Source organism: Miniopterus natalensis, chromosome 12, assembly GCF_054644295.1.
Source record: "Miniopterus natalensis isolate mMinNat1 chromosome 12, mMinNat1.hap1, whole genome shotgun sequence".
NCBI classification, from domain to species: Eukaryota; Metazoa; Chordata; class Mammalia; order Chiroptera; family Miniopteridae; genus Miniopterus; species Miniopterus natalensis.
The window spans coordinates 22788379-22815030 of record NC_142092.1 but is presented as its reverse complement, the minus strand read 5'-3'; the positions used below and the strand labels follow the sequence as shown (position 1 = coordinate 22815030).

The following is a 26652-nucleotide window of genomic DNA, read 5'->3' as shown; positions in this document are numbered from 1 at the left end:
AAGTAGAAAACCCCTGGGCCTAGGTGCTATAGGCAGGCCAGCTCCAGTCACCTGGTAGGGGCTGCAAGTTTTCTTTCTCACAGCATATATAAAGAGCTCCTATAATTCAGTGATCAAACAAATAAGCAACACAATGAAAAATTAGAGGTGTATATGAACAATTCACAAAAGAAGAAATAAATAAAAATGAGTAAGAACATAAAAAGATGTTCAACTGCACCAATAGGGAAATGCAAATTAAAACAGTAAAACATTATTGGTAGAATTTTAGATTGGTTCAGCCTTTTTGGAGGGCAATCTGGCAATGTCAATATATTAAAAACATATATCCTGTAACCAGGAATTCCATTTCTAGAAAGCTTTCCTAGAGGATTATATGCCTATGCACAAAAAGAAAAATATAAAAGAATATGCATTGTAGCATGTTTGGAATAGTAGAAACTGGAAAAAACTGAAGAACTTTCAAAAGAGAATAGCCAAGAAAACTCTAAAAGACAAAAAATTAAAAATTTTTAAAAATCAGGAAACCCCAGCAGAGGAGTGCAGAGGTCAGGGGGCAGTAAACAGCTTCCTTGCGCTGTCTGACACCTACGCACATCTAAAGCCCCAAAGAGCCGGGGGTTTGATATATGCAGGACTCTTTCAAGAAGTCTGCGTTAAGAAAATTTAAGTAGAAGTTACGGCTTTTAGGGAGTGTAGCCTGGGTGACCCAACAATGAGGAAAATGAGCTCCAGCAGTCACTGTCAGATACAACAGCCCCCAGCCACTCAGGCTCGGAGTCCTGGCAATGTGCTCATCCAGACTGAGATGTGCTCAAGGGTAAAACACACACATTCCAAAGAATCAGCACAATATCAAAGAATGTGAAATAGCACATTATATTTTTGTTGATTACATGTTCAAACAACAACATTCTGTATATACTGGATTAAACAAAATACATCCTTTCATTCATTTTCATGTTTCCTTTTCCTTTTTAATTTTTTACCTTTTCATTTTTAATGTGGCCCCTTAGAAAAGATCAAATTACATATGTGTCCTGCATCGTAATTCAACTCAGCCAACTCACCTCTCTCTGCCTGAATTTCCTTATCTGTAAGATGGGGCTACAAAGAGAAACTACCCTGATAGAGTCACTAGAAGAATTAAATGATGCATTTTTTAAATCGTTTTTATCATAATGCATAGAACATACAAACCAGTCAAAAAACATCAGCTATAATACTTATTATTTAATTATTAAGTATGTATGAATGCTCACCTTACAGACAAACTTACAATGGTTTTTGATAGAGCTAAACTTCACAACGAAAGTTAGGTGTGCTCCCTGCTGCTATGAATAGACAATTTATTTCTAGAAAGGAAACAGTAAATTTTAAAAAGGCAGCTACCAGGGCCGGCAAGACGAGCTTCACGGGTGCAGGCAACGAGGCGGAGTAACGTCGAGACTTCCTCACGGCAAACTTCTCCGTAGGAATAGATTTCCCGGCAATTCTCTGCTTAAAGCTGTCCACCTGTCTGTGAAGAGCCCCAGCCCCAGAGAAAGGCCATTAGAACCCAGCCACTCTTTACACCCGTGGTCTCATGAGGCGTTCCCCAGACCAGGAGCATCAGCATCACCAGGAAACTTGTTCCAAAGCAAATGTCCAGGCTCCTCCCCAAACCTAAGGAATCCGCAGCTCCTAGGGCTGGGCCAGCAACCTGGATCCTGGCGAGGCTGCCAGGTGATTCCGATGCATGCTCAGGTTTGAGCACTGCTGATTGACACATACTTCCTTCTACTTAGCCAATGTTTTGATCTATCAAACACGGTTAAGGACATCTAGATACAAAATTGGCAATTACCGTGAGCAAGCAGGAGAGCATCCAAAGTATTTATTTACATCGTGAATACTCAGGGAGAGGTAAGAGAGTATACTGGTGCATTTCCTATTCCTACCTGTAAGTGTGACACAGATGGCTCAAAAGAGGGCTGTCAATTAATGTATAATTTAAGAAAATATTTCCCAAGCATAGGTGATTTTGAAAATAATCAGCGCGCTCAGTGGTTGAGCACTGACTTATGATCCAGGAGATCAAGGTTCGATTCCTGGTCAGGGCACATGCCCAGGTTTTGGGCTCGATCCCCAGTGGGGGGCGTGCAGGAGGCAGACGACCAATGACTCTCATCATTGTTGTTTCTCTCTCTCTCTCTCTCTCTCTCTCTCTCTCTTTCTTCCTCTCTCTGAAATCAATAATGACATTTTTTTTTAAAAAAGAAAGAAAATAATCAGCTAAGAACAGACACCATGTTTATAAACTTCCTCTCAAAATTCTAATTACAATTATAAAATTCATAAGCACATAAAAATGAGAGCAGGATGGGGAGACTACATGTTCCTAGAGCACTTTCTTATAGTACATAAGTTTGTAAATGCATCAAACACATTGCTGAGAAAGAATTCACCGAAAGAGAGTAAGATAAAACAAGAGAAAAAGGATTCCAAAAATATGAGGACAAGATTGTGCTAGGTTATTTCTGGGCACAATTTGGGGATATAGACTTTAACTAGAATGCCCATGATTTGATGTTCATTTACATCAGTGGAAGGGGCAATGGAAATGTGGGGTGGGTTTGGGAGAAGAGTCAGAAGCATATACTGGACATGAACCCTCTTGGTTTAATGATCACAGAGCATGTATGAAGAAAGCATTCATTTGAGGACTCTCCTGTCATTATCCCAACAAATTAGCTACTATCATACCACAGACCTCAAGTTTTCTCTTGAAAATAAAATTGGTCACATGTTTCACAGAAATTGTTTTGATATGGAAAAAAATGTATTTTGTCCTGGCCAGTGTGGCTCAGTTGGTTGAGCGTAGTCCTGTGCACCAAGAGGTCACCAGTTCAATTCCCCGTCAGGGCACATGTCTGGGTTGTGGGCTCAATCCCTGGTAGGGGACACGCAGGAAACAGCCGATCAATGTTTATCACATCGATGTTTCTCTCACTCTCCCTCTCCCTTCCTCTCTCTCTAAAACCAATAAAAACATATTTTTTTCTTTTAAAATTTATTCTGAAGTGGAGGAAACAGAGGAGATGTAAAAGATTTCAACATATCTTAATATCCCATTCCATCACATTCGTTGTTGTTTTGTGAAATGAGAAAATGCATTTGACCAGTAAGAGGAAGCATTTATCATACCATGGCTTCTACTGATGTTGATTCCATAGTTAGTAAACATAGTCTTGTTTTTAAAAAGACGAAAAAATGGTTCTGGCCATATCTTCAAATTAGTTCTGATAAGTCTGAGGGTTCGCCTAAGATTGGTTTTTTTCTCATCAGGTGGCCACAGAATATTATATTCCATTTAAACAGTTTTGTCATCATTTATGTTTGAAGAACACGGCAGGGCTTCTCATTCCCTCTCCTCTCCAGTGGTCTGCGCTCACCCACCTTCCCAGCCTCATCTTAGACCACTTCATCGCCTGCAACTCCACCTCAAAGCACAAGCTCAAGCACCCCCCCCTTCAACGTCATTCTCCTCTCTGACTTGGCTGTCTATTAGCCTTCAGTTTTCTCCCAATCCAGCAGTCTCCCTTGTTCTTTCTGTCCCTACGTATCCCTGCTTAGACTACCCTGTCCTTTACTCCCTTGGCCTATGTCCTAAACTCCCTTGTCCACTGCCTAGTCACTGCACTGATCTGGCAAAATCCGAGCCCTGGATGAAGCTCAGTGTCCACCCTCCCTGCACCCATACTGAGACCTGATTGATAGAACTATGAATTCATTAGACCCAACTTCAAATGGGCCCCGGCACTGCCTGACTCCCCCACAGTGCCTCTCACCACTTTACTGTCCCACTCTGTGCGACAGCTGATTTCAAACATTTCCTATCCTCCATCCTCAGACCTCCAGGTTGTTCTTCTTTCACTCTCAACAGGAAACCTTGCCCCCTACGTAAGAAACCTGAAGCTATGAGGTAGGAAGACTTCCATCTCATGCTACCACCCATGAGCTCTGCACTATTCTGTGCTCCTTCCCTTCCCATACAACCTGGGCCTCCTTCTAGATGAAGCCAATCCTGCCATGAGCGCTTTGGATTCTGTCCCCTCCTGCCTTCTTAGGAACCTTACAAATATCAGGCATTCCATGTCTCACTTGTATGTGCAACTTCTCTTTCTCAGTGGTTTTTCAGAACGCTCAGATCTCTCCTATTAAGATACTCTTTGATATTAAATCTCCCTCCATCACCCATATCTCTCTCTCTCTCTCCCTCCCACCCCCCTTCCCACCTCCTTTCCCCTTTATAGTCAAAGTTATCCAGGGATGTATTTACGCTCAATTCTCATTCATTCTTTAAACAACTCCAATCTGGTTTCCACCTCCATTCTATCACCTTTCAGCTCCTGCTAGGGTTACCAATGATGTCTGTGTCACTAAATATACACTTTGTCTTGTTTTTTAATTGAGTTGTGTTCTGTGGGACACTTCTGAGTAATCCTTGACATTTCTTTTCCTTTGATCTATATATAAAAAGTGTAGCATCATATCTTGTAAAATACCAGTTTTGTTTTAGTTCTTTAAATGAGCAGTGCTCCTTCCTGCAACAGGGTCCTCTACATGCTGCTCCCGTGATCTGAAACTGCATCATGACAATTCCCCGCCACCTCAGCAGCTTCTCTCCCCCTTCCAACCTCATCTCAACCATCATTCAGTCTATGCTCTTATACATACCTCTTCCCCCATTGGGGAATGAGGGGACAGTGTTGGTGATGCAAGTATCATTGTTTTCTGACTTGCTAACCAGGGGTTCCAATCACTGAGAGAAAGAAACCTAGGTTGCTAGGGAAGGCTAAACATGATAAGTTAAAATGCTTTGACACATCCAAACAAAGGTGGCAAGTGGAGGTAGATATAGGGTTTGGAGCTCAGTCATGAGGTCTAAACTAGAGATTTAAAATTTGGCTGGGATGAGATTTCCTCAGGTGGAGGCTCTGACCTTTGAAATAAAATGCATCACCATTTCATAGCTGGTTAAAGTAGGATGGGCCTACAAAGATACTAAAAAGGAATAAGAGAAAGTATGAAAAAAAAAATCAGTCATGTATTGTAATTTTGCAATTATTTGTGTAATTATCTCATTATGTCAAGTTCCATTACAAGATTACTATAAACTCTACAAGGACAGGAGCCATGCCTATTTATTCAGCACCTAACACAGTATTCTTCACATAATAGGTGCTTGACAAAAAGGGAAGGGAGGTAGGGAGGTAGGGGGGAGGGGGGAGGGATAGTAGTCTAAATAAAGCTAAATAGATTACTTCATAGAAGAGCTCAGAATCTTTGACACACTAATAAAAACAAAGGATATGTCATACTGTGTTTCTTAAGTTTATCCGATCACAGAATACCTTTGATGCACAGCAACAGTTAACGTCTTTTGTTAACAATACCATTTTAGGAAACTGTTCAAAATGCAGTAGCAAAGTCCCAATAACAAAACAAATAATAATGTGTTCTCAAAGTTCCCAGTCACGCCACACCTGCAAGCTCCTGCGAAAAGGCTGACATTTTGACCCTTACCTAAGTGTATTTCTTCAGAGTCCCTGTATGAAATAAGTAGGTAAGCTAGAGAAACCTGAAGGTGACGCAGGGCAGAGGCGAGCAGCGGCGCGGCGCCCACCTGAACAGCGCGAGCACGTCCTCCCGGGCCGCCGCCACCTCCTCCTCGGGGAGCATGGTCAGCACCGACGCCTTCAGGAACACGTACGTGGCCTGCGGGACAGGAAAGCTCTCGTCAGAGAAGACCCCCGGGACGCGACGCTTCGCCCTGTAATCAGAATGGCCTACGAATCTTCCCGATTTAATATTTAAGAGGCACCAAAGATAACATGAAGTAAAAGACAAGAAAGCCTATGCTGCCTGTTCCACACGGGTCAATCCCTTGCACGGGACTCTGGCCCTTTTCCCGTCGTGCGGCTGCAGGCTCCAGGGCTGAGAAGGCGGCAACCCGAGCAAGAGCTCCTTAGCTCAACCCCCAACTTCTCACAGATGCGCCGGTCAGTGCGATTACTGTGAAAGGCTTTGTCATCAGGGCACTGGAAAGTCTACACAAAGTTATCAAGGCTACTGATATTTAATAACTTTTAAAGATAAGTGCAGGTCATCCTCAGAACAAAAGCTCTGTTGAAAGGGCTCTTCAGACGGCTTTTGAAGCACATAGTGCTGAGGACAGCGGATATAGCCGACAGGCACTAAATGCACATTTCCTCCTGTGACACATCTCAGTGCAGAAAACCGTGGCGATATCATACTACCGAACAAACAGTCCTTACTGCAAATCATCCTGTATGCTTATCAGCACAAGACGGCATTAATAAAAGCACTGCACTTTACCTTGGACCATTTACTCTCTTTGCAAAGCAGATCTGAATAGTAATACGCCTTCCTCCAGTTTTGCTGGAATATATTAATCCACATCAGCTCCCAGTAACAGAGATGGTGAAATTGTTTCCATTCTTCTTGAACTGAAATGCATTTTCGAAATATCTCTTGTGCCTATAAGTCAATTGCATAAAGCTGATCATCCAGATATTACACAAGGAGATAATAACCTAATGGAAAAATACATAAAACACTTTGTACAAAAGGAACAAAACCATCACTCATTAAACCACTCAACATGATGCTATGTTCCTGTCCTTACATGCAGAGACAGTTAATTTCTGCCTCTCTGTTTAACTTTGTGAGGGGGCGTGAAACTTCATAATGTGGGAATGGGGAGTTATAAAATGTAGTAAGATATAAAATGTAAATATAAAATGTAGAAGATATAAAATGTAATAAGTCCTTTAAGAAAAGACTGACAATAAAAGTCAGAACTTTCAGAGGGTAAAATATACCTTAAACAAAGTTAAGGCCATGAACGGGCTGGGGAAGATATCACCATCCATATAACTGGCAACGGATTAACCCTTATCATACATCAATTTTGTCAAATCTTCTGGAAAAAGACACAACTCATTGGGGAAATTGTCAGAGATAAGTAGGCAAATTGGAAAGATACACAAGAAACAAATATACATATGAAGAAGTTTGTAAACTGAAAATTATAAATTTAAAAATTAGATTATCATTTTTCAGCCAAAAAAGTGGCAAAAATAAAACACATAATGTCCACAGTGGACAAAGAGCACTGGAAGCAAGTATTCTTATATCTTTACAAGAGTTTAAATGGAAGAGCCTTAAGTTTGGAGGGCAATCTGGCAGAATTTATCAAAATGCAAACATCTTTGCCTGGATGCACGTGGCTCAGCAGCTGAGCATCGACCTAGGATCCAGGAGATCACAGTTTGATTCCCAGTAGGGCACATGCCCGGGTTGTGGGCTCGATCCCCAGTGGGGGCCATGCAGGGGGCAGCCAATCGATGATGACTCTCTCATCATTGATGTTTATATCTCTCTCTCCCTCTCCCTTCCTCTCTCTGAAATCAATAAAGATATATTTAAAAACAGTAAACATCTTTGATCTTGAAATCTTAATGCTCAGAATGTCATACACACACACACACACACACACACACACACACACATGCTCAGAAACATACACATAATCATGTTTACAACAGCACTGTTTGCAGTAGCTAGATGTCTATCAACGGTGGACTGTTTTAATAAGTATAGTATATCCATCCATGCAATGAAACCCAGCCATCAAAAAGAATGAGTGGGATTTAGATACACTGACCTGGAAAGAAATCCAAGATGTAATGTAAGTAGGAAAAAAACAAATCAAAGCAAAACACATATATATGACCCCACTTGGATAGAAGAAAATTGTTTGTGAGCATATTTATATAAAAGGCTCTTCATCTTCTCCTTCTTCAAGGGAATTAGTGAATAATTAGTGAAGATGAAGAGAACACATGTAGTGCAGTGAAGTTTTATCGTATGCAGGGGCTAGATTCCAAAGTCAATATAAGAGAGAGAAATTGATAATAGTCAAGTGTTTTTGAAAAACCCCTTAAATTGTCCACCTGTATTTTGTATACTCTACTGTTAACTGTTTCATGTACTGTATGTGTAAATGTAGACTATAATCAGTAATCTACTACATATAATAGAATGCACACACAAAATTTAATTTTGGCTTTTTAATTACAGATTTTTTTCTTTGTTACTGTCTAGTGCATATAGCCAAATTTACTTATGTTGAATGAGTATGTGATGCAACTCCACCACACAGACAGCTCCCCAAATAACTCCCCCAGAATAAATTACCTGTTCTACATTCCCTTTCAGCAGCTCTATTCGGGCATGGTAAAACAACATGAGTGAGCCCTGTGGAGGAAGGAGGAAAACAGACTGTTCAATGGCCAACCCTGGTTGATGGGTTATGGCTGAAACATGCACTTGGAATTATAGGCATACATTTGGAAACTGCTGGAGGAAGGGTGCAAGGAGAGTCTCCGCTTCCACAACATCCACCTCTCCTGTACCTGGAAATTGAACAGGAAAAGCCTTAGTCTTCATGAAACACGGTAGATACTAATAATTAATTCTCCAAATTTCATTACAATAGAGCTAAGGCCTATTCGTGGAAAAGATGAAAACTGCTCATTTGTCATTTTTACATTTGGAAAATAAAATAAGTCTCATCTGTGACTTTCACTTAAGAAAGCTCTAGGACAGACTAATTCTTAAGAACAGACGTGGTTGTCTTAGATTCCTAATCGGAATTTCTAGTTTGAATAGCGATATTAAGTTATTTTAGCCAAAAATTTAATTTAAAAAGAAACCTAATAGGAAGATCCTGACATAGATTACCTTAAACAATTTTTATAGAATTTTTTTTTTTTTTTTTTAGCTAAGAACAGCTAAGAAAAAATTCAATGAAAGAAACCCTCCACCAGCCCCTGACAAATGTAACTATGACAAATATCACTATTTTCCATCTTTACTCATAAGTAAATACATAAATAAACAGATATAGACTACTAGCACTTATGGATTTTTCTAAAATTTTACATAGGTTATCAACTGTCAATGAGATAAACTGTAACCCAGTACTTACCAAGTATTAGGGAGATGTAAGTATGAAAAGACAGGATAGTTAAGCAGCAGAGTGGAGACCTCATGCTCCTTCCTGATGCACCTTCCTGTAGCTGCAGGAGGCCCAGTTCCTGTGGGAATTGAATGCACCTTGATGAGAAGAGTGTAACTGAAAAATCATATTCAGAAGCTTTAAAATGCTAGTTCATGTATCCCCACCCTCCACGAAGGTGGGTTTATTCTTCAAGAGCTTAGAATAGTCATAATTCCTAACTAGAAACAAACTTTACATTTTAAAGTGGCATAAGACAATCTCACAAATTTTTTAAATCATGTGATTCTAGGGAGAGAAAAAAGCAGAGCTCATTTCATAGAAATACTGTGTTTCACTGGTATAAATATTAATGAATTAAAACATTGAGGATGTAAGTGGAATACACTACAGTGGGTATGAACAAATACGGTTCTATGTTTTCAAAGACCTTTCCATCAAATAGAGAAGATGGTGAATGAAGACATGATTTTATTAAAATATAGTAAGTGCCACATGAGAGATGAATGGTCAAGGGGAAGGGTAATCATTAACTACAGAGTCTGAATAGACAGAACATATCATGAAGAGATCACATGAGTACACCATAGCTTATGAAGAGCCTGGAAAGTAGAATAAAGGAGGGAAAAACTACAGGTTCTTACATGTGCTCTCATACATTTCTTAAAATCTGCTCTCTTAACTAACAGGGGCAGCTTTTGCAATAAGGCAACTCTTATCATAGCATGTGATTAATAAATGTTATATACTACAAAAACAACTACACAGAAATGCAATAATCAAAACTCATGGAAAACAAATTTCCTTGCTTAGTTTCATAGCAAAACTTGTAAAAACACGAGGAAACCCAAAATACTGTAACTATGCTTGATCCATGAGAATCATAAAATGTTAGACTTGGAAATCTAGCCAATTTCCCAGTTTTGCAGAAGACTTGGGGGTTGCAAAAATGTTAAGGAAGCAAATTTGAACCACACAAGTGTACTAAAGGTCGAGCAAGCAGCAATACAGGGCAGGGCAAAAGCAGGTTTACAGTTGTGAGTACACGAAACAGTTCATTCTTATATTATTATTTATTAATTATTGTATTATTGTCCATACGAACAACTGTAAACCTACTTTTGTCCCACCCTGTATTAGTAAAATAAAAATCTTAACTCCACAATTTAGGTAACAAAGACAAAAAAATTTAACTTTCAGTAGAAAAATCATCTCTAATTCCTGAAAAATATGATCAAGGACCAATAGCTCTTTATTGCCCTGCAAACAAAATGCCAACAATTGTCATGTTAGTTATGAGGACATGTTGCATTGCTCTAATATTCAATAAATAATGTTTTATCTTCACTGTCAAAATTAAGATAAAATTAAATTTGTACCCTATTTCCAGAAAATCCTATAAATTCTAGTAGCTTGATAATCCGTGCTGGTAAAAGGGACAGCATCTGTAAGAAAAAAAATACAAGTGTACTCACATGCTAGTGTATCTAACTGTAGATAAATGTAAACTCCAAACAACTTCAAGCTTTAATGATTCAGTAATAATGAAAAATTAGAACCAAGTCCAAATCACTAGACACGTTTCACTCATCACACACTGCACATGCTGCAATCACTGCTTGTGAATTAATTCCATTTAGCTAAGACAATAACCTAAAAAATTTAATGTTTAAAAAAAAGAAAAACCTGGCCTTTCCGCCTTCTCTAAAGAACACTCGCTCCTTTCATATGTAATGATGAAATGGTGAGAAGGCAATTTCTCGGTGCCCACCTTTCCAAACAAGGTTTCTTTCAGCACCCCGTTCCGGAAAGCAAGTCTGCTGTGCTCTGCCCGATATGCAGGCACCGCCCGGAGGCGGACAGCTGCAGCGCTACAGCCCACCTCTGGGACACACCTGAAGAGCAGTGGTTAAGGGACATCCTCCCGTCGCAGAAAGTCAAACAATGCACGTGACTGTTCACTTGGCTTGGGAGGAGAAATGGCCATATGTGTGATTATATACGATTCATAGGCTATAGCCAATGGTTTGGTTGGACGGTTAGGGATTTGGAAAGAACGTGATGAGAAAATTGATGACAAGGAGGTCTGGGGAAGAGGTGTGTGGATAGACATCTCTGAATGGGCAAAAAGCATGAAGATATTCGTGTCCCAGGTGAATGTTCACTAAAGGCTGACCTCAGTAGAGGAGAATTTTAATAATCAAGTGAAGCCCAGCCGGGCGTGGCTCAGCAGTTGAGCGTCAACTTAGGATCCAGGCGATCGGGGTTCGAATCCCGGTCAGGGCACATGCCCGGGTTGGGGCTGCAGCCGATCAATGATTCTCTCATCATTGATGTTTCTATCTCTCTCTCTCCCTCTCCCTTCCTCTCTCTGAGGTCAATAAAGATATATTTAAAAAAATAATAATAATCAAGTGGATTGGGTGACCTAGTCTGTGGACAGTAGCCAGTCTCCTTGCTCAACAACCTCTGTCAGTGACCCATGAACAGAGTGGCCATGGTGTCACAGACCCTCATGCAAATGATTTCCTTTACTTATTTTCTCAACAAATCCAGTCAAACCTTAATAAAATTTCAAAATCTCTAACGTATCACAATTTGACAGATATCTACTCAAACGCTTCATCTGCCCCAGAGCATCAAAATCATTCCCCAAGTCATACCACTTCTTCGCCCATTTCCAGTTCCAGAGCCACCACTGCTATACCAACAATATTTCTGATGTGGAAAGGGAACTTATTACCGAAAAATGTTACTAGTCCATTCAGAGTACTATATGTTTCCTTTATTGTACAATCCAAAACTATTCTGAGCATGTGCAGGACTTTACAACACATACTGACCAAAGCCCCCACTGGGTCCCAGCAGAAGAAAACTGATCCCACTCTAGCCACTCACTTATCAATCAAACCCAGGCAGAGGGTCAGGGTGAGGCTCAAATGCAGTACAAAGGCACTGAAAACTTATGATTCTTTAACAAAAGATTCTGGTTGATATGTAATTATTTGCTTACCAAATTAAAGGCCCCTAATCCAAGTTTGACACCCCCTTCAAACTCATAGAAGAATTGTTGCTCAACTTTGTTCTTCTGAAGTATATCTAGGAGTGAAAGACATTCTCTGGATTGAAAGAAACAGTTATAACAAGTTTATTATGACTCTGAAAACTACTGTTACGTAGAATTTCACACTTACACATCATAAAATAATTGTCATTAGCCAAAATACTAGAGACTATTTAAGTGGATATTGCTGTGCTGAGTTTTATTTATTCTTAAGGCTACTGGGTAATTATCAGTAAAGAAAAATGGCACAGCCCATTTCTACCCTGTTCATCAGGACCAGTCCTTCCGGGCTTAAAGCAAGAGAGGGTTCCAACACCAGCAAGTGTAACTCAGAAGACGTAGGGCTGCAGGACGGCGGCCTCGGGCTCCCAGCAATGTGCTGGAGGGGCCTTCCTAGGTGCAGCCCATTCCTCAGTGCTGTGCACACGTCAGCCGCCCGTCTTCCACTGAGTAACTCACATGCTACTGACAAAAAATTTTCATTTCAGTACGACTGCCATGGTCTCAAATAGACCAAATAAATTAGAGCTTGTGACTAGGAAAGACTGAAAGAGGAGAGCAAATTCCATCACAATGGCTCCATTTTTCCTCTTATCTTTCCCTGTTCCATCCAAGCAGATCTTTCTGATTTCTCACTTCAATATCTTTTCTATGCATTTCTCCCTATCCCTTCACATCTTCAAAAGAGAAATGCAAATTAAACAGGACAAAGATATAAAAATTTATAATCATCAGGAACTGCTTATCAAGTTGACAAATGTATTTTTTAAGGTATAAGGAAAAAACAGATATTATGTATCACTTGGTGTGATGTAATTATAAAGCATGCACCTTTGTTTATGATGTATTCAAGCCAAATGTATTTAACCTGAATCTATTAATCCTGTAGATCAAACTTCTAGTTTACAGGAAATATAAGGAGCTATGAACTGAATGATGTCACGTCCCCTCCCGCCCACCCCCCCCCATTCATAACCATCCAGTGTGACTGTATTTGGGCATTTTAGGACGATATTGAGGTTAAGTGAGATCATAAGGGTGGGATCTTAATCTAGTAAGATGCCTTATAAGAAGAGGAAGAGAGAGAACTCTCTGCAGAGTGAGGACACAGTGAGAAGGTGGCTGTCTGCAAGCCAAGAAGAGAGTCTTCACCAGAACCTGATCATGGAATTCCAACCTCCAGAACTATAAGACAAATCTCTGTTGTTTAAACCGCCCAGTCTATAGTATTTTGTCATGGCAGCCTGAGCTAAAACAAGGAACAAGCTTAATGAAAGCTCAAGGAAGCCACCAAAAAAATCGGTAGATATTCCACAGGACAACTGGATTGGGCTTTTCAATAACTGTGATAAATATAGACTCTTCTAAAATAAAATATATTTAATGGACATAAACATCAGATGTGCACTAGACAGTCTTGGGTTGGATCCTGGTACAGACATACCAGCAGTAAAAAATTTGGGGTCAACTGAAAAATATAAAGATGGGGATTTCATAAAATGAAGATTTATTGACATAAAAAAGTAAATATCATTAACAAAAAAGCAGGTTACAAAGGAGTATGTATAATGTGATCTTATTTTGGTTAAAAAATTCATATATCTTCCCAGCCGGTGTGGCTCAGTAGTCCCATGTACCAACATGCCCTGAGTTCGAGTCTAAGTCAGGGCACATGCCCAGGTTTTGGGTTCAGTCCCCAGTAGGGGGCATGCAGGAGGCAGCAGATTGATGTCTTTCAAGGATATTTCTCTCTCTCTCTTTCCCTCTCCCTTCTTCTCTCTAAAATCAATAAAAATACATTTTTTAAAAATACACATATCTTTAAATTTGTATTCAAAAGTATTCTTAAAGAACATATACTAGCCCTGGCTGAGTGACTTGGTTGACTGGAGTGCCATCTGGTACTCCAAAAAGGATGTGGGTTCAATTGCCAGTCAAGGCACATACCTAGGTTGGGGTTTGAATCCCTAGTCAGGGCATGTATGGGTGGCAAGTACCTGATGTTTCTCTCTCATATTGATGTTCTTTTCTCCCTCTCTCTCTCTCTCTCTCTCATTCTCCCCCTCCTCCCCTTCCCTCCCCCTCCCCTTCTCCCTTCCTCTCTCTAGAAGTCAATGGACATATCCTCAGGGGAAGATTTTTTAAAAAGTAAGAGTAGAGAGTTTAAGATTGCCAAAGTGGCGGTAGGCAATGGGCAAATTTTCAAATAAAAGAGAACCACATAAGTGAGAAACACCAAAAATCGGTGTTAAAACTCTACTCAAATTCCTGGCTGACCCATGAACTATATGAGCACTGAGGAGACTCCAAAGAAAAGCAAAAGCAAGACAGAAAAAATAATGTAACCAAGACTTCAGATGCTGCCCACTATGAGAGAGTAAGAGTTTGGAGTCTAAGTCTAGTCAAGTTAAATACTTCTTAGACCAAAATCAGCACACCTACAGTCTCTACGATGTATCAATATCTACCGTATAATTAAAATATTATTGACATGAGAACAGAAAAATATGACATATAGCCAAGAGAAAAAGCAGGCAATAAAAATGGATGTCAAGATGGCCCAAATGTTGAGAAAATATGCAATCAGGAAAAAATAATTTTTAAAAAATGAGCAGCACCTAGGTGACCCATTAAACAAAACCAGGCTACATGTAATTGCAGTCTCAAAAAGAGAAGCATAAGAATAGAGCAGAAAATAATATTTAAGAAATAATGGCTACAAATTTCTTAAAGTCACACTTAAGCACATCTTAAGCACATCATAGTCAAATTGCTGAGAACCAAAGATACAAAAGTCTTCAAAACAGCCAGAAGAAATGACATATTACAGACAGGGAAGCAATAATACAAATAATAGCTGACTTCTAATCAGAAACAATATAGGCCATAATACAATGGGTTGACAGTTTTAAACAGGTGAAAGGGAGGGGAAAAAAACCTTGTAACTCAGAATACTATATTGAGCAAAAACAATCTTCAAATATAAGGGCAAAAATAAAGACATTTTCAGATAAACGAAGCAAAGAGAACTGTTGAAAGTAGACATGCACTACTACAAATACTAAAAGAAATTCTTCAGTCTGAAGGTATAGAAGAATAAATGAAGAACACCAAAAATGGTAGATACATGGATACATAAAGAAGAGTTTAATATAAGACTCTTTAAACAAAAGACTGGCACTGCATTGTGAGATTTATAATATACATATGTATACTATCATAAGAACAGTGTAAAGACAACAGGTGGTAAATGAAACGATACTTTTGCAAAGTTCTTATATTTTATGTGCAATGGTACAATATTAACCCCAAGTTGATAGTGATAAGTATATTGTAATCACTAGAGCAACCATTAAAAAATTAAAGCAGGCTACAGCTAAGAAAATGAGGGATTACACTGAAATACATATGTATATTTATATTTTTTAATTTATTAAAGCAAAAGAAGGGGAGAAACAAATAAGGCAAAGAGAAAAAGCAAAATGGTAGTGATAAATACAAACATACTGTCATACTGAATAAAAAAGCAAGACACCACTATGCACATCTATAAGAAATTCAATTTAAATATTAAAAAAGATAGGTTTAAAGTAAAAGAATATATGCCATGCAAACACTAATTATAAAAAAGCATGAATAGCTGCACTGATATCAGAAAAAAACAGATTTCAAGATAAGAACTATTATAAGGAGTTAAATAGGGGCAATTCATAACGATAAAAAGGTTAATTTATTAGAAAAACATACCAATTAAAAATATATAAGCCTAACAACAGAGGTACTAAATATACAAAGCAACCACTGATGTAACTAAAGGGAGAAATAAATGACTCCAGAGTCAAAGCTGGAGATTTTTAACATTGTGAGTAAATGATAAAACCACTAGATAAAAATCAGAAAGGATATAGAAGATATGAACACCATGGTCCACCTTAATTGAACATTTGAATCACTGCAGAAAATTCTATTGGGAAATGCTGCTCTATAGGCTGGACCAAAGATATACTTCTCATTTTAAATTTATAAGTTGTTTTTAGAAGAGAGATACTAAGATTATCTAATCATAAATTGTCAGCTATTGTTCAGCTATTTTCCCTTAAAATTACATTTAGCCCTAGCCAGTCTTTCTCAGTGGTTAGAGCGTCGGCCCGCAGACTGAGGGTCCTGGATTCAATTCCGTCCAAGGGCACGGCACGTACCTCGTTTGAGGGCTCAATCCCTGGCCCCTGGTCAGGGCGCGGGTGGGAGGCAGTCACTAGATGTGCCTCTCTCACATCAATGTTTCTCTCTCTCCCCCTTTCCACTCTCTCTGAAAAGCAATCCTCGGGTGAGGATTAAAAAAAAAAAAATTACATTTAAACTTAAATTCTGTTTTTTATAGCATTGAATACATACCTAGTAAGCCAAAAATCAAGTGTATTTTTACCAACACCAAATTTTTAAAAACCTAGTCAAACTTAATGAGAATTTTGAACTACAAAGTGGTACACAGTACAGGAATCCTTTAAAATCCACATGACTGTGGTCAAAAGGGGCAAATTTCCAGTGATAAGATTGAAAAAGCCCATATCTTAATTTTTAACTTACTTATATATATGGTAACTTGTTCTAATTTTGAGTCCACCTTTGATGAAGTTGATCATATTTTCATCCTGAAAGCAATTCAATTAAATAATTAGATCATTTAGCAAGAGATTCTGAAACTTTCCCCACGGCTACATAGTTGTGTGTTTAGAACAAGATACTATCTTGTGATTACATAATTTTTTAATTAGAACACTCTTCTTGTTTTACATTTGAAATACTTTTTTGTCATTCTTTTTCCAAGTTAGGGGACAACAAAAAAGAAGTATTTTATAAATCCTCAAATTACTTTAAGGAAGTAATTAAAGAAATAACCCTCACCAGTTAGGGGCCATATAGGTTAGTAGAAACCTACTTTAATAAGCAGCAGCATCTGCTGAGCAATTCTCTTCTGGGCTCAACAGAATCCAGAACGGCTGGCCTTAAGAACATGCTCTCAGGCCTAACTTTCCTGGCCACATCATACTCCAGGACATGGGATTCTGATTCTCTTTCACAGGGGGTTTTAGCAGGCGGAGTCCACTTATGTTGGTGAGTTCATTTATATCCATTTCCAGGTTAAAAATAACTGCTCTGGATTCTAAATTTGTTGTCACTAATATAAAGTTTTGTTCTGGGAATTAAAGTACATCTCTTGGCCTAACAGTCATCAAACATAAAATGGAGGCAGCTGGCCTAAATGAATGCCATTTTTAGGGTCAGCACTCTAGGACTCCAAAACAGTCTCTTAATAAAGTATATCAAATAACTGCTCGAAGGAAGTTATTACTATAATAGATGGTGCAAATGGAGACAGTCCCATGTTTCTCATTTCCAAGACTACTTTTCTAATCTATTAACATCAAAAAGATGCTCTGGTATTTATTTCCTGTGCATTTGAACATCCTTCTGAAGCAAAAGAAAAACTGTTTTAGTTTGCTAATTTCATTAATTACTCAAATATTTAACATTTCAATTACAAGAATTAATAAATACAAAATTCACTATACAATTTAAATTTTTATCTTCAGATTTTAAGGAATTTCATGATTATACAAGTTGCAATAATGGCCAGGAAAAAAATTTCTTAAATTAGATTAAAATCTGCCTCAAATAAGAATATTTCATGATTCACCAGAAATGGCCGAATGCCTATTTTACATCAGGCACCTGGATGCAAAATTAGACGAAAGCAATGCAGCGTGCTAAAGGATGGAGGAATGCATACAGATGGAGACATGCACAGCAAAATGTCATGAGAGCACAAAGGTGGGAGGGCTGGGGGGATGGGAAGAATCCACAAGAGCATCCCGGCAGCATCACTGCTTAAAGAGCATGTGCACACAAGGTGATTGGGAAGTACCTGGTGAAGAAAGGCAAAGCAGAGGTAAACTTTGCAAGTAAAGGAAAACTTGGTGGGAAGGCAAGGAAGCATTACAGACCATGGTGTGCCTGGTCATCTGTGTTGTGTAACTCAGTCCTGGTGCAGAAATCTACAGCAAAGACAGGAATGACTAAGGAGTAAGAAAGCCACCTCTACCCCTGCCACTCAAGTATGCAACATCCCTGCCATCTGAGGACATCAGTAAGAGGGGAGTAGGGAATTGGGGGGAGATACCATTTTAGTTTGAAAAAGCCTCCCCCACTTCTGGCGTTCTATTACGAGACCACTGCTGTAGTCCACAAAAGCTATTAAATTCTGAAGCAGAGAAATGACAAGGTGAGGTTCTCATCTTTGAGAGGGTGCTCAGTTGCACAATGGAGAATGAGCTAGAGGTAAGAGAACTTAGAGACAGAGTCGCTGGGTTGCTGTCCATCTAGGGAAGAGCTGATGAGCACCTCCACTAAACAATTATCGTCAGAAGAAAGAGGAAGAGATGAGCTGCTAAATCTTCAACGGGTAAAAGAAGCATGGCCGTGAAACTGACTAGATATGGAGGCATGAGGGAGAGGAAAACCATGGTTATCTCCCAGTTGGTCCCCAAGCATAAAATAAGCCTTCAAATCATAGATTTGATTGTCAAATCGCCATTTGAAAAACACATCAGGAAAAAAGTGAAGGCCTCTGTGACTCACATTATGTTTATTAAGGCAGCAACACTTATTTTTAATCAGCCTTCATAATACATTGGGTTTTAGGAAACAGGGTGATAGGCCAGATTGATTCAATTTTAATAAACCAGAATCCAACCTAAGAGGTCAACCTCCAGAAAAAGAGAAAAACAACTCTCAGTACAATGTGAAACATTGAGATTGAGGAAGATTTTTCATTTTACAGTTGAATTTCTGCCCTCTTACATCTCCACTCCATGGCTGCGCCACTGTGTCCATCCCTGCCACCCGTGTGGCCATGATGCTAAAATCCATGTTTTTTAGAAGCATTGGAAGATACAATGATAGGTACTGGTTGTAACAGCCCCTAAAGGTCAAATTAAAATGCCCCATAAGAAAAGGATTCATGGAGGGGTTTTTAGTGGCTTTTAAAAAAAAATGCTCATCCAAAGTAAAAAGTAAAAGCAAGACAGGGGAATGAGAATAGGAAAAGGGAGAAAAATAAAATCTGAAGTATGCATGAAAAGTGTGGCTCTCTGCGCATAACTGAGCTCTGCCGAAGCATCTGGTACAAGAGGGGAATGGCCACGGATTAAGAAGCTTTTTATGCCTGGGCCACTGCTGTGTGCAGCCCTCTGCCAATGACAGCAAGCACAGAGAGAGAGAAGCATCCTGCAATTAGGTGTGGTACTTGCAAGACAGTTTCTTTAAAAGGCAGTGGTGTTCCCAGTAGACTGAAGTTTGAAACAGATTCTAAGTACATTTGAACAGGAATAAAGCTCCCTGGTTTACCAGAATAACAAATATCTTTCATTGCAACTCTAAGTCAAAAGAACCGAAGCGATGGCATAGAATAAGCCACATTTTGTCCATGGAGTATTGGCAGGTTTCCCCAGCAATACCGACTCTAAGGCAAAGGTTCATTACCTGCACAAACGTGAGTGCTGCTTTCTGTAGGAGACACTCGGCATAACAGATTTCAGCATGCATTTCCTCTATTAAAAACAAATAAAATCATATTAAGAAAAATCCCATGTCCACAGTAATTGCTCTGAGATGTTCAGAAAAGACTGGTAGATAAATGAGCCCAAGAGAGACGCGAAAACCTAGATTGCTCTGAAGCTTCCATAACAGTGGAATGAGGACCTCAGTTCTCATCTCTCAGCAAGGTTTTCCCAGAATGTGCAAAATGGCTCAGGAAAGTCATCTTATGGTCCCATCCAAATGTAACGGCGAGGAGTCGGGCAGTTGGTGGCAGAGAACCAAACTCAGCTCACAAGAGGAAACCAAAATTTAAAAGCATTAAAAAAAAAAAGAAAACCACTTACTTTTTTAACAGTAATATTCAAGTTTAACAGTTATAAAGATTGAAAAAACTAACTTAAATTTATGAATTCTAGCTTCTAAAATATGGAGGTATGATCATCATGGCAACGACTAGACACATTATTAAGCTGAAGTGGAAACGGCCGTTCTCTAGAGCTCTGTGAAAAAGAACTGTCCTGTGTGCACACATCATGGCTCCTCAAACACAAAAGACGATGTGAAAAGCGCACAAGCACAGTTTTTGGCTGTTTTGATCACTGCAACACGGAGCACAGGAGCAAAGCCCTGAAAAGGGGGCTCTGTACGGCTTGTATTTCCCAGGGACACATGGAGCACCTCAAGATAGCACATGGTCTATCTTCCAAAAAATTCTATTATACTTGCAGAAATTGGGGAAAAGGGGGTAAACTTTGCATTTTTACATTAAAAACATAGCAGATTCCTGCTTTATCCATGAGATACAAATTGGTATTTTATTTAAGTAAATGAGCTTGGGGTATTTAACAGCCTGGGTTGGAGGAAAGGCTCTGCCAAACACTTAGCTGTAGGACCTCAAGAAAGCTACCAGACCTCTCTCTGCTGGTTTCCTTGTTTATACAGACTGGCCCTAATGTCTCTACTTCACAGCTGAGGAACCAAACGAGGTGCTGCATGTGGAGCTCACTATTCAGAGAAGCACTTGATACATGTCAGCTACTTTCACTATGACGACGGCCCTTGGCCCAGCCCACACTTTTCACTAAAAGCTTTTCAGAAAGCAGAACATTTCTTTGTGACATAACTGAAAAATAGGGTGTATCTGTGCTAGTGGAAATGCTGTTGAATCAAACTGGGTAAGAATTATTGCTTTCATTTACACACCAGACCCCCGACCTCACACACACACACATACACACAACCACTGGTTCTCACAAACTGCTTCATCTTCCTGTCGTTGTCATATTCCACAGCCTGAATTTACAAAAGAGCAACTGCAACTAAGGTCCCCAAGAGCATGCACACAGATGGGCTATGGCCTGTGCACATCTGGCAGCGTCGACAGGGTCTCAGTTCTTCATAACACCTCACCTCAACGTGTGCTTTTGGGTTTTCCCAGTGCATTCAGTGGGGTAAACACGGGCAAGTTCTATTTGTACAGAGTCACCTGAATATTCTCTTCCTAGGTACATGTGTAACATAGTGAGAATTGTTAGGAATTATTCGCTTTGAAAGCCTGCTCAGTAACGCAGACTGTGGCGGGGGGCGGGGGCCGAGGGGTGAAGCTGCTGCACAGAGCAAGGGAAACAGACACAGACACCGGCAGGCGTGCCCTAGCTGAGACGCAGGCGTAAAGGGGAGGAGTGGCCAATGAGTCTGGAAACGTAAGTCAGGGCTGTTGTGGACAATGATGAATGCCCGAGTCTGGGCTCAATGCAGCAGGCAATGGTGAGTCCTCGCAGAGACCTGAGCAAAAGGGTGACCGGATCAGGGTTAAGTTAAAAATGGACAAATCTAAGAGCAACTAAAGGGTATAAGTAGAAAGCAGAGATAAAAGGTAAGACACTTTGAACTCTAGATACTATATGTATATTTTCTTCTTATTAAATCCCTCTCATACACTAAGCACTGTGTATAAATATCTGTTCTTAAAGGCAATTTGAAAGCCATTCAGGGCAATATGCCAGCCATGAGAGAAGAGCAGGTGTGTTCTGTGGTAAACCCATGAAAAGTTTAATTAAATATATTCCCTCCTGCACACAACCAGCCACTCAAGGATGTAAATGAAAATTACCAAGAGGAAAAACAAATCACATACTAAAGCTCCAATGTTTTGACACGCTCAGTTGAACACAAAGTTTGTTTGGGTTGCAGTGGCAGCCAAACTCATCAGGAATAAATGCAACTTAATTTATAAAAGTCTTATTTCTTCATAATTCCTTAGTTCACTGAAGGAAATATCTTCATTTTGCAATGAAATGTTAGCTAAGCATGCCTTTAGATATGAAAGTCTAAATAAACCTATATTTCAGGATATTAACTATTGTAACAATTAACTATTGTCATGTTAATTTTTTAAATTTATTTTCTAGAGCAGTTTTAGGCTCACAGCAAAATTGAGAGTATAGTACAGAGATTTCCCATATATTCTCTACCACCACACATGCATAGCCTCTCCCACTATCAACATCTCCCCCTCCCCCCCAGTGATACATTTGTTACAACTGATGAACGCCCATTGGCATCACAATCACCCAAAGTCCATAGTTTACACTGGGTTTCACTCTTGGTGAAAACACATTCTCTATGTTTGGACAAATGTATAATGACATGTGTCCACTGTTAGGGTACCCTACCAGGTAGTTCACTGCTCTGAAAATCCTCCACCCTCTATCTGTTCATCCCTATGCCCGATCCCCTCCGGCCACTGATCTTTCCACTGCCTCCATAGTTTTGCCTTTTCCAGAATGTCATATACATGGAGTCCTACAGTATGTAGCCTTTTCATAGTGGTGCCTTCCATTAAGTAATATGCATTTAAGGTTCCTCCACATCTTTTCATGGCTTGATAGCTCTTTGTTAGTGCTAAATAATATTCCATTGTCTGGATGTTTATTTATCCATTCACCTACTGGAGGACATCTTGGTTGCTTACAAGTTTTGGCAACTATGAATAAAGCTGCTATAAAAATTCATTTGCAGGTTTTTGTATGAACATAAGTTTCAGCTCTTTGAGTAAATATTAAGGAGAGCAATTACTAAATTGTATGGCAAAAGTATGTTTAGTTTCCTAACAGAGTGCCAAACTAGCTTCCAAAGCGGCTGCACCATTCCGCATTCCCATCAGCACGAATGAGAGTGCCTGCTGCTCCCCATCCTTGCCAACATTTCCTGTTGCCAGTGTTCCAGATTTTGGACATTCTAGCAGGTATGTAGTAGTATCTCATTGTTGTTTATTTTTTAATATTTAGTAAAAAGTCATTTTCTACCTATTCCACATTTCCTAACGTGCTATGTGCAAAGACATAATAAAAAGAGCACGGTACCATGTGTTTTCAAGTTGTCTAACAGGAACAATTCAGCATTTCCCTTGTCCACACAGGACACATTCTGTGTCTTTTTCTACATGCCCACAGGGGAAAGTTTGGGGTGTCGTGGAAAGAACTATCAGGTGTGAACCCTGCTCTGCTGGGCCATGTGTTTAATCTTCTAAATATTAGTTCCTAGTCCATAAAAAAGATTAGACTGAATAATGCTAAGGAAAGCATCAAGAACAATGTCTGACACATAGACATAATGGGGCATTATCACCATTACCTTCTAAATTATTATTATTATTTATACTTACACTAAAAATATCATGTTATTCTTCCCAAAACTAAGGTAAAAAAAATCTCAGATGTCAGCCTTCATATTGCAAAGGAAAAGGAAAGCAGGGGCAATAGGCCACTGGAGAGAGACGATGCCGAGGAAGACAGGAAGGGGGATGTAAGTGAAAGAGTCTAGTTTCTCTGGAGCCCATTTAAACTCCGGAGCCATTGGCCTACTTTAGTGGGCTCTAGGGCCACTGAGGCCAATTTCCATCAACGGCCCAAAGGTGGAAAATATGAAGACATATTCTACCCAAAATCAAGGGGGTAAAGAAAATTCTTACGTTTCTCACAGGTCTTTTTCTGGAGAGGAAGAAGACGGGCCTCAGCTGCCTGGAGTGAGCCAGGAAATGCCACCCTGGTCTACAGTGGTTTCAGGGCCAACACAGGCCCTTTAGGAGCAAGTCCCTAGGCATCTCCTGCAATCGGCACCTAGCCTCACATCATGCCAATGTCGACAACAGGTTGACGATAATGCTCCTCTAGCAAAATAAAACTTCATAATCAAACACATTCAGAAGTGTGTCTGACATACAGGAGAAGGCCAGGAATGACTGACAGCAGTACCCAGAATTGCTCCTGCCTTCATCAGCCACAGCTACTTCCGCTATTTGTGTTGCCTCTTCCAGAGAGTAAGCCTGACAATGACCACCCGTGCACAATTTCTCCTTGGATGGCAGAAGCTTCACTCTAGGATAGCCACATCTGAGGAACGTTATTTTCTCTTTTGCAGGGTATCTGGATGCTGTTTTCTTGTAAACAATTCTGACTAGAGTGTAAAACTTATAAAACAGAGCTAATTGTATTCCTTCTGCCCTGATCTCAGTGGGAACATGAAGCAATTGACAACAAAAAGTCATTCCCTCCCCATCCATCTGATCAAGATGCTACAGTCATTTCTGGATTCTTGAATATTTCCTGAATATCCACAAACCAGCATCTTCCATACTGTGAAACATTATCAATGTTTTCTAAGGTATCAAAATTACTTCCTTTACCTTGAAAAAAATTTTTAATAGTTTGCAGAAAAATAGCAACTCTCATACATGGATGATAAGAATATAAACTGACCTAACATAGGCAATACCTATAAATATTATCAATTTTTAAATCCTAAGTCCCAGTAATTTCACTTTTAGATCTCTATCCTCTGAAACGCTTACAAAAATTCATGAAGATATAGGTACAAGAATTTTAGGACATGCCCTGGCTGAGTGGCTCAGTTGGTTGGAGCGTCGTGCCATATACCAAAAGGCTGAGGGTTTGATTCCCAGTCAGGGCACATGCCCAGGTTGTGGGTTCGATCCCTGGTTAGGGTGCATGCAGGTGGCAGTCAATCAATGTTTCTCTCTTGAATTGATGTTTCTCTCTCTCTCCCTCCTCTCTCTCTGAAATCAATAAAAACATATCCTCGGGTGAGGATTTTAAAAAAAAAAGAATTTTCGGACAGCAACATTTATAACAGTGAAAAAAACAACAATGCAACTGTCCTTCAATAGAGAAAAAAGTAAGTAATCGATGATACCCCACCCAATGGAATATTACATAGCTATTAAACAGAATTAAGTACACATTATATGTACTAACATGGGAAAACATCAATATAAAAAAAACATGTTGCAGAACAATATATAATGTGATTCTATGCAAAAATTAACAATACATGAACAACTATAAACACCCCACGTCTATCTTATGTATGTATTTATATATGTACACAGAAAAGTCTACAAGGCTTCAAAACCAACTCCTACCGAGAGTTACTTCTGGAGGGCATGACAGAGAAGAGGAAAAGACATTCCATTTACTTTATATGATATATTTAAGTATTGAATCTTATGAGCGTTATCACATTTCGATTTTTCAAAGAGAGGAAAAAATAATCTTTTAAATGAGTCTTACCTTCGCTCATCTGTTCCAATGATCCTCTGGAAAGAAGGCTTGAGAAAGACTCTACAACCGTGGTTTTTTTCCTATATCTACACAGAACAAGCAGAAGGGAAGGAAATAGAAGAAAGAAATAACAGTAAATTAGCTCGAGCTCATTTTCACTTGACATTCACTTCAGTCACAGCCACAGCAGAGTCCCCAAGGCACAGCTCAGCACTAGCATCTGCGGGCAGAGCCCACCTTGTGAGCGCTGCATCCCCACTCCCGGCCCCGGGCCGGCCTGCTGGGGGCGCGCAGCCCCTGCTCCCTGAAACGCCAGCAGACGAGCGCACGCCGAGCAGTGAACGCCAGCCCTGCCAAGCACCCTCCCTGACCTCTGCGGCTGAAACCAGGGCTTCTGTGGTAAGGCTCACCATGCGTAAAGAATGAACTTAAGAGGCCAGTATTTGAAACCTCTCTTCATTTGTGGGGCTTGCAGCATAGTTACATTAGTATATAAATTCCACCAATGTTAAAATTCACCAATGCTAGCTAAAAGCTTTTGCTACGGTCTTCCTATAGACACAGAGCAAAGATTAAAATAAAACTGAAAATTCATCTCATTTTCACCAACCAAAGTGTTCAACTACGCTCCTTTTAAACAAAACAGCCCCTTCTGGATTTGCAGCATCTCCCACAAAAAGAATGTGCCTAGCTTGGCTGGGCTTGGGGTGCGGTACCTAACCTCACCACAGGGAGCCCCTTGAGATGCTTGCTGCTAACCCCAATTGCAATCTCCTCAGCCCTTCTCTGCAGGTCAAGTTACCACAGATGCCAAGTGTTTGGGCAAACCAGAATCATACTATGATTCCCAAAAGTGAATGTTTTGTCTCTATTACATAAAACTATATGAGGCCAAGAAAGCTGTAAAGCTCAAGTCCTTTCCTACAACTGTGGCCAACTTCAAACAGAGCTCTCAGTAGGGCAAACCACATTCATTTTATCACACAGGCATAAAGAGTCATATCTCAAGTATTTAATTACTCAGTTCATACTTTTGGCAGGTTTGTAAGGCGTCCCTCATGGCAGAAATGCCGTTTTGGATGTCCTGTTGCTCGAAGGTCATGATGGCCTGCAATACCACAATGGTACTATAGCCCAAGGCATGGTACATGCTGTCCTTAGCCCTGGGGGCAACACAGAGAATTAGCACATTTCAGTTCAAGTGGAAAGCATTCAGGTCTTATCTGATAGTCAACATAAGAAATCCTAATAAATATAAGTCTTGACTTTCACAGTGAGAATCTTTACTCCTTTACCATAGTCACTGAAATAATACGACT

At 39.8% G+C, this 26652-nt stretch overlaps 1 protein-coding gene across 4 annotated transcripts in view; it reads right to left on the bottom strand.

Moving 5' to 3' along the window:
- The window catches only part of TTC39B (tetratricopeptide repeat domain 39B), a 109115-nt gene that overhangs the window by 20632 nt on the left and 61831 nt on the right, over positions 1–26652 (bottom strand). For all 4 annotated transcript variants that reach the window (XM_016214375.2, XM_016214400.2, XM_016214391.2 and 1 more), the window contains 12 exons: positions 26365–26496; positions 25343–25419; positions 19695–19762; positions 16740–16804; positions 12102–12207; positions 10468–10533; positions 9059–9167; positions 8416–8483; positions 8266–8325; positions 6382–6543; positions 5669–5760; positions 1393–1519 (listed from right to left, as the gene is read on the bottom strand). In XM_016214375.2, the coding sequence (XP_016069861.2) occupies positions 1393–1519; positions 5669–5760; positions 6382–6543; positions 8266–8325; positions 8416–8483; positions 9059–9167; positions 10468–10533; positions 12102–12207; positions 16740–16804; positions 19695–19762; positions 25343–25419; positions 26365–26496 (1132 nt within the window). The remainder of the gene's footprint in view (positions 1–1392; positions 1520–5668; positions 5761–6381; positions 6544–8265; positions 8326–8415; positions 8484–9058; positions 9168–10467; positions 10534–12101; positions 12208–16739; positions 16805–19694; positions 19763–25342; positions 25420–26364; positions 26497–26652) is intronic.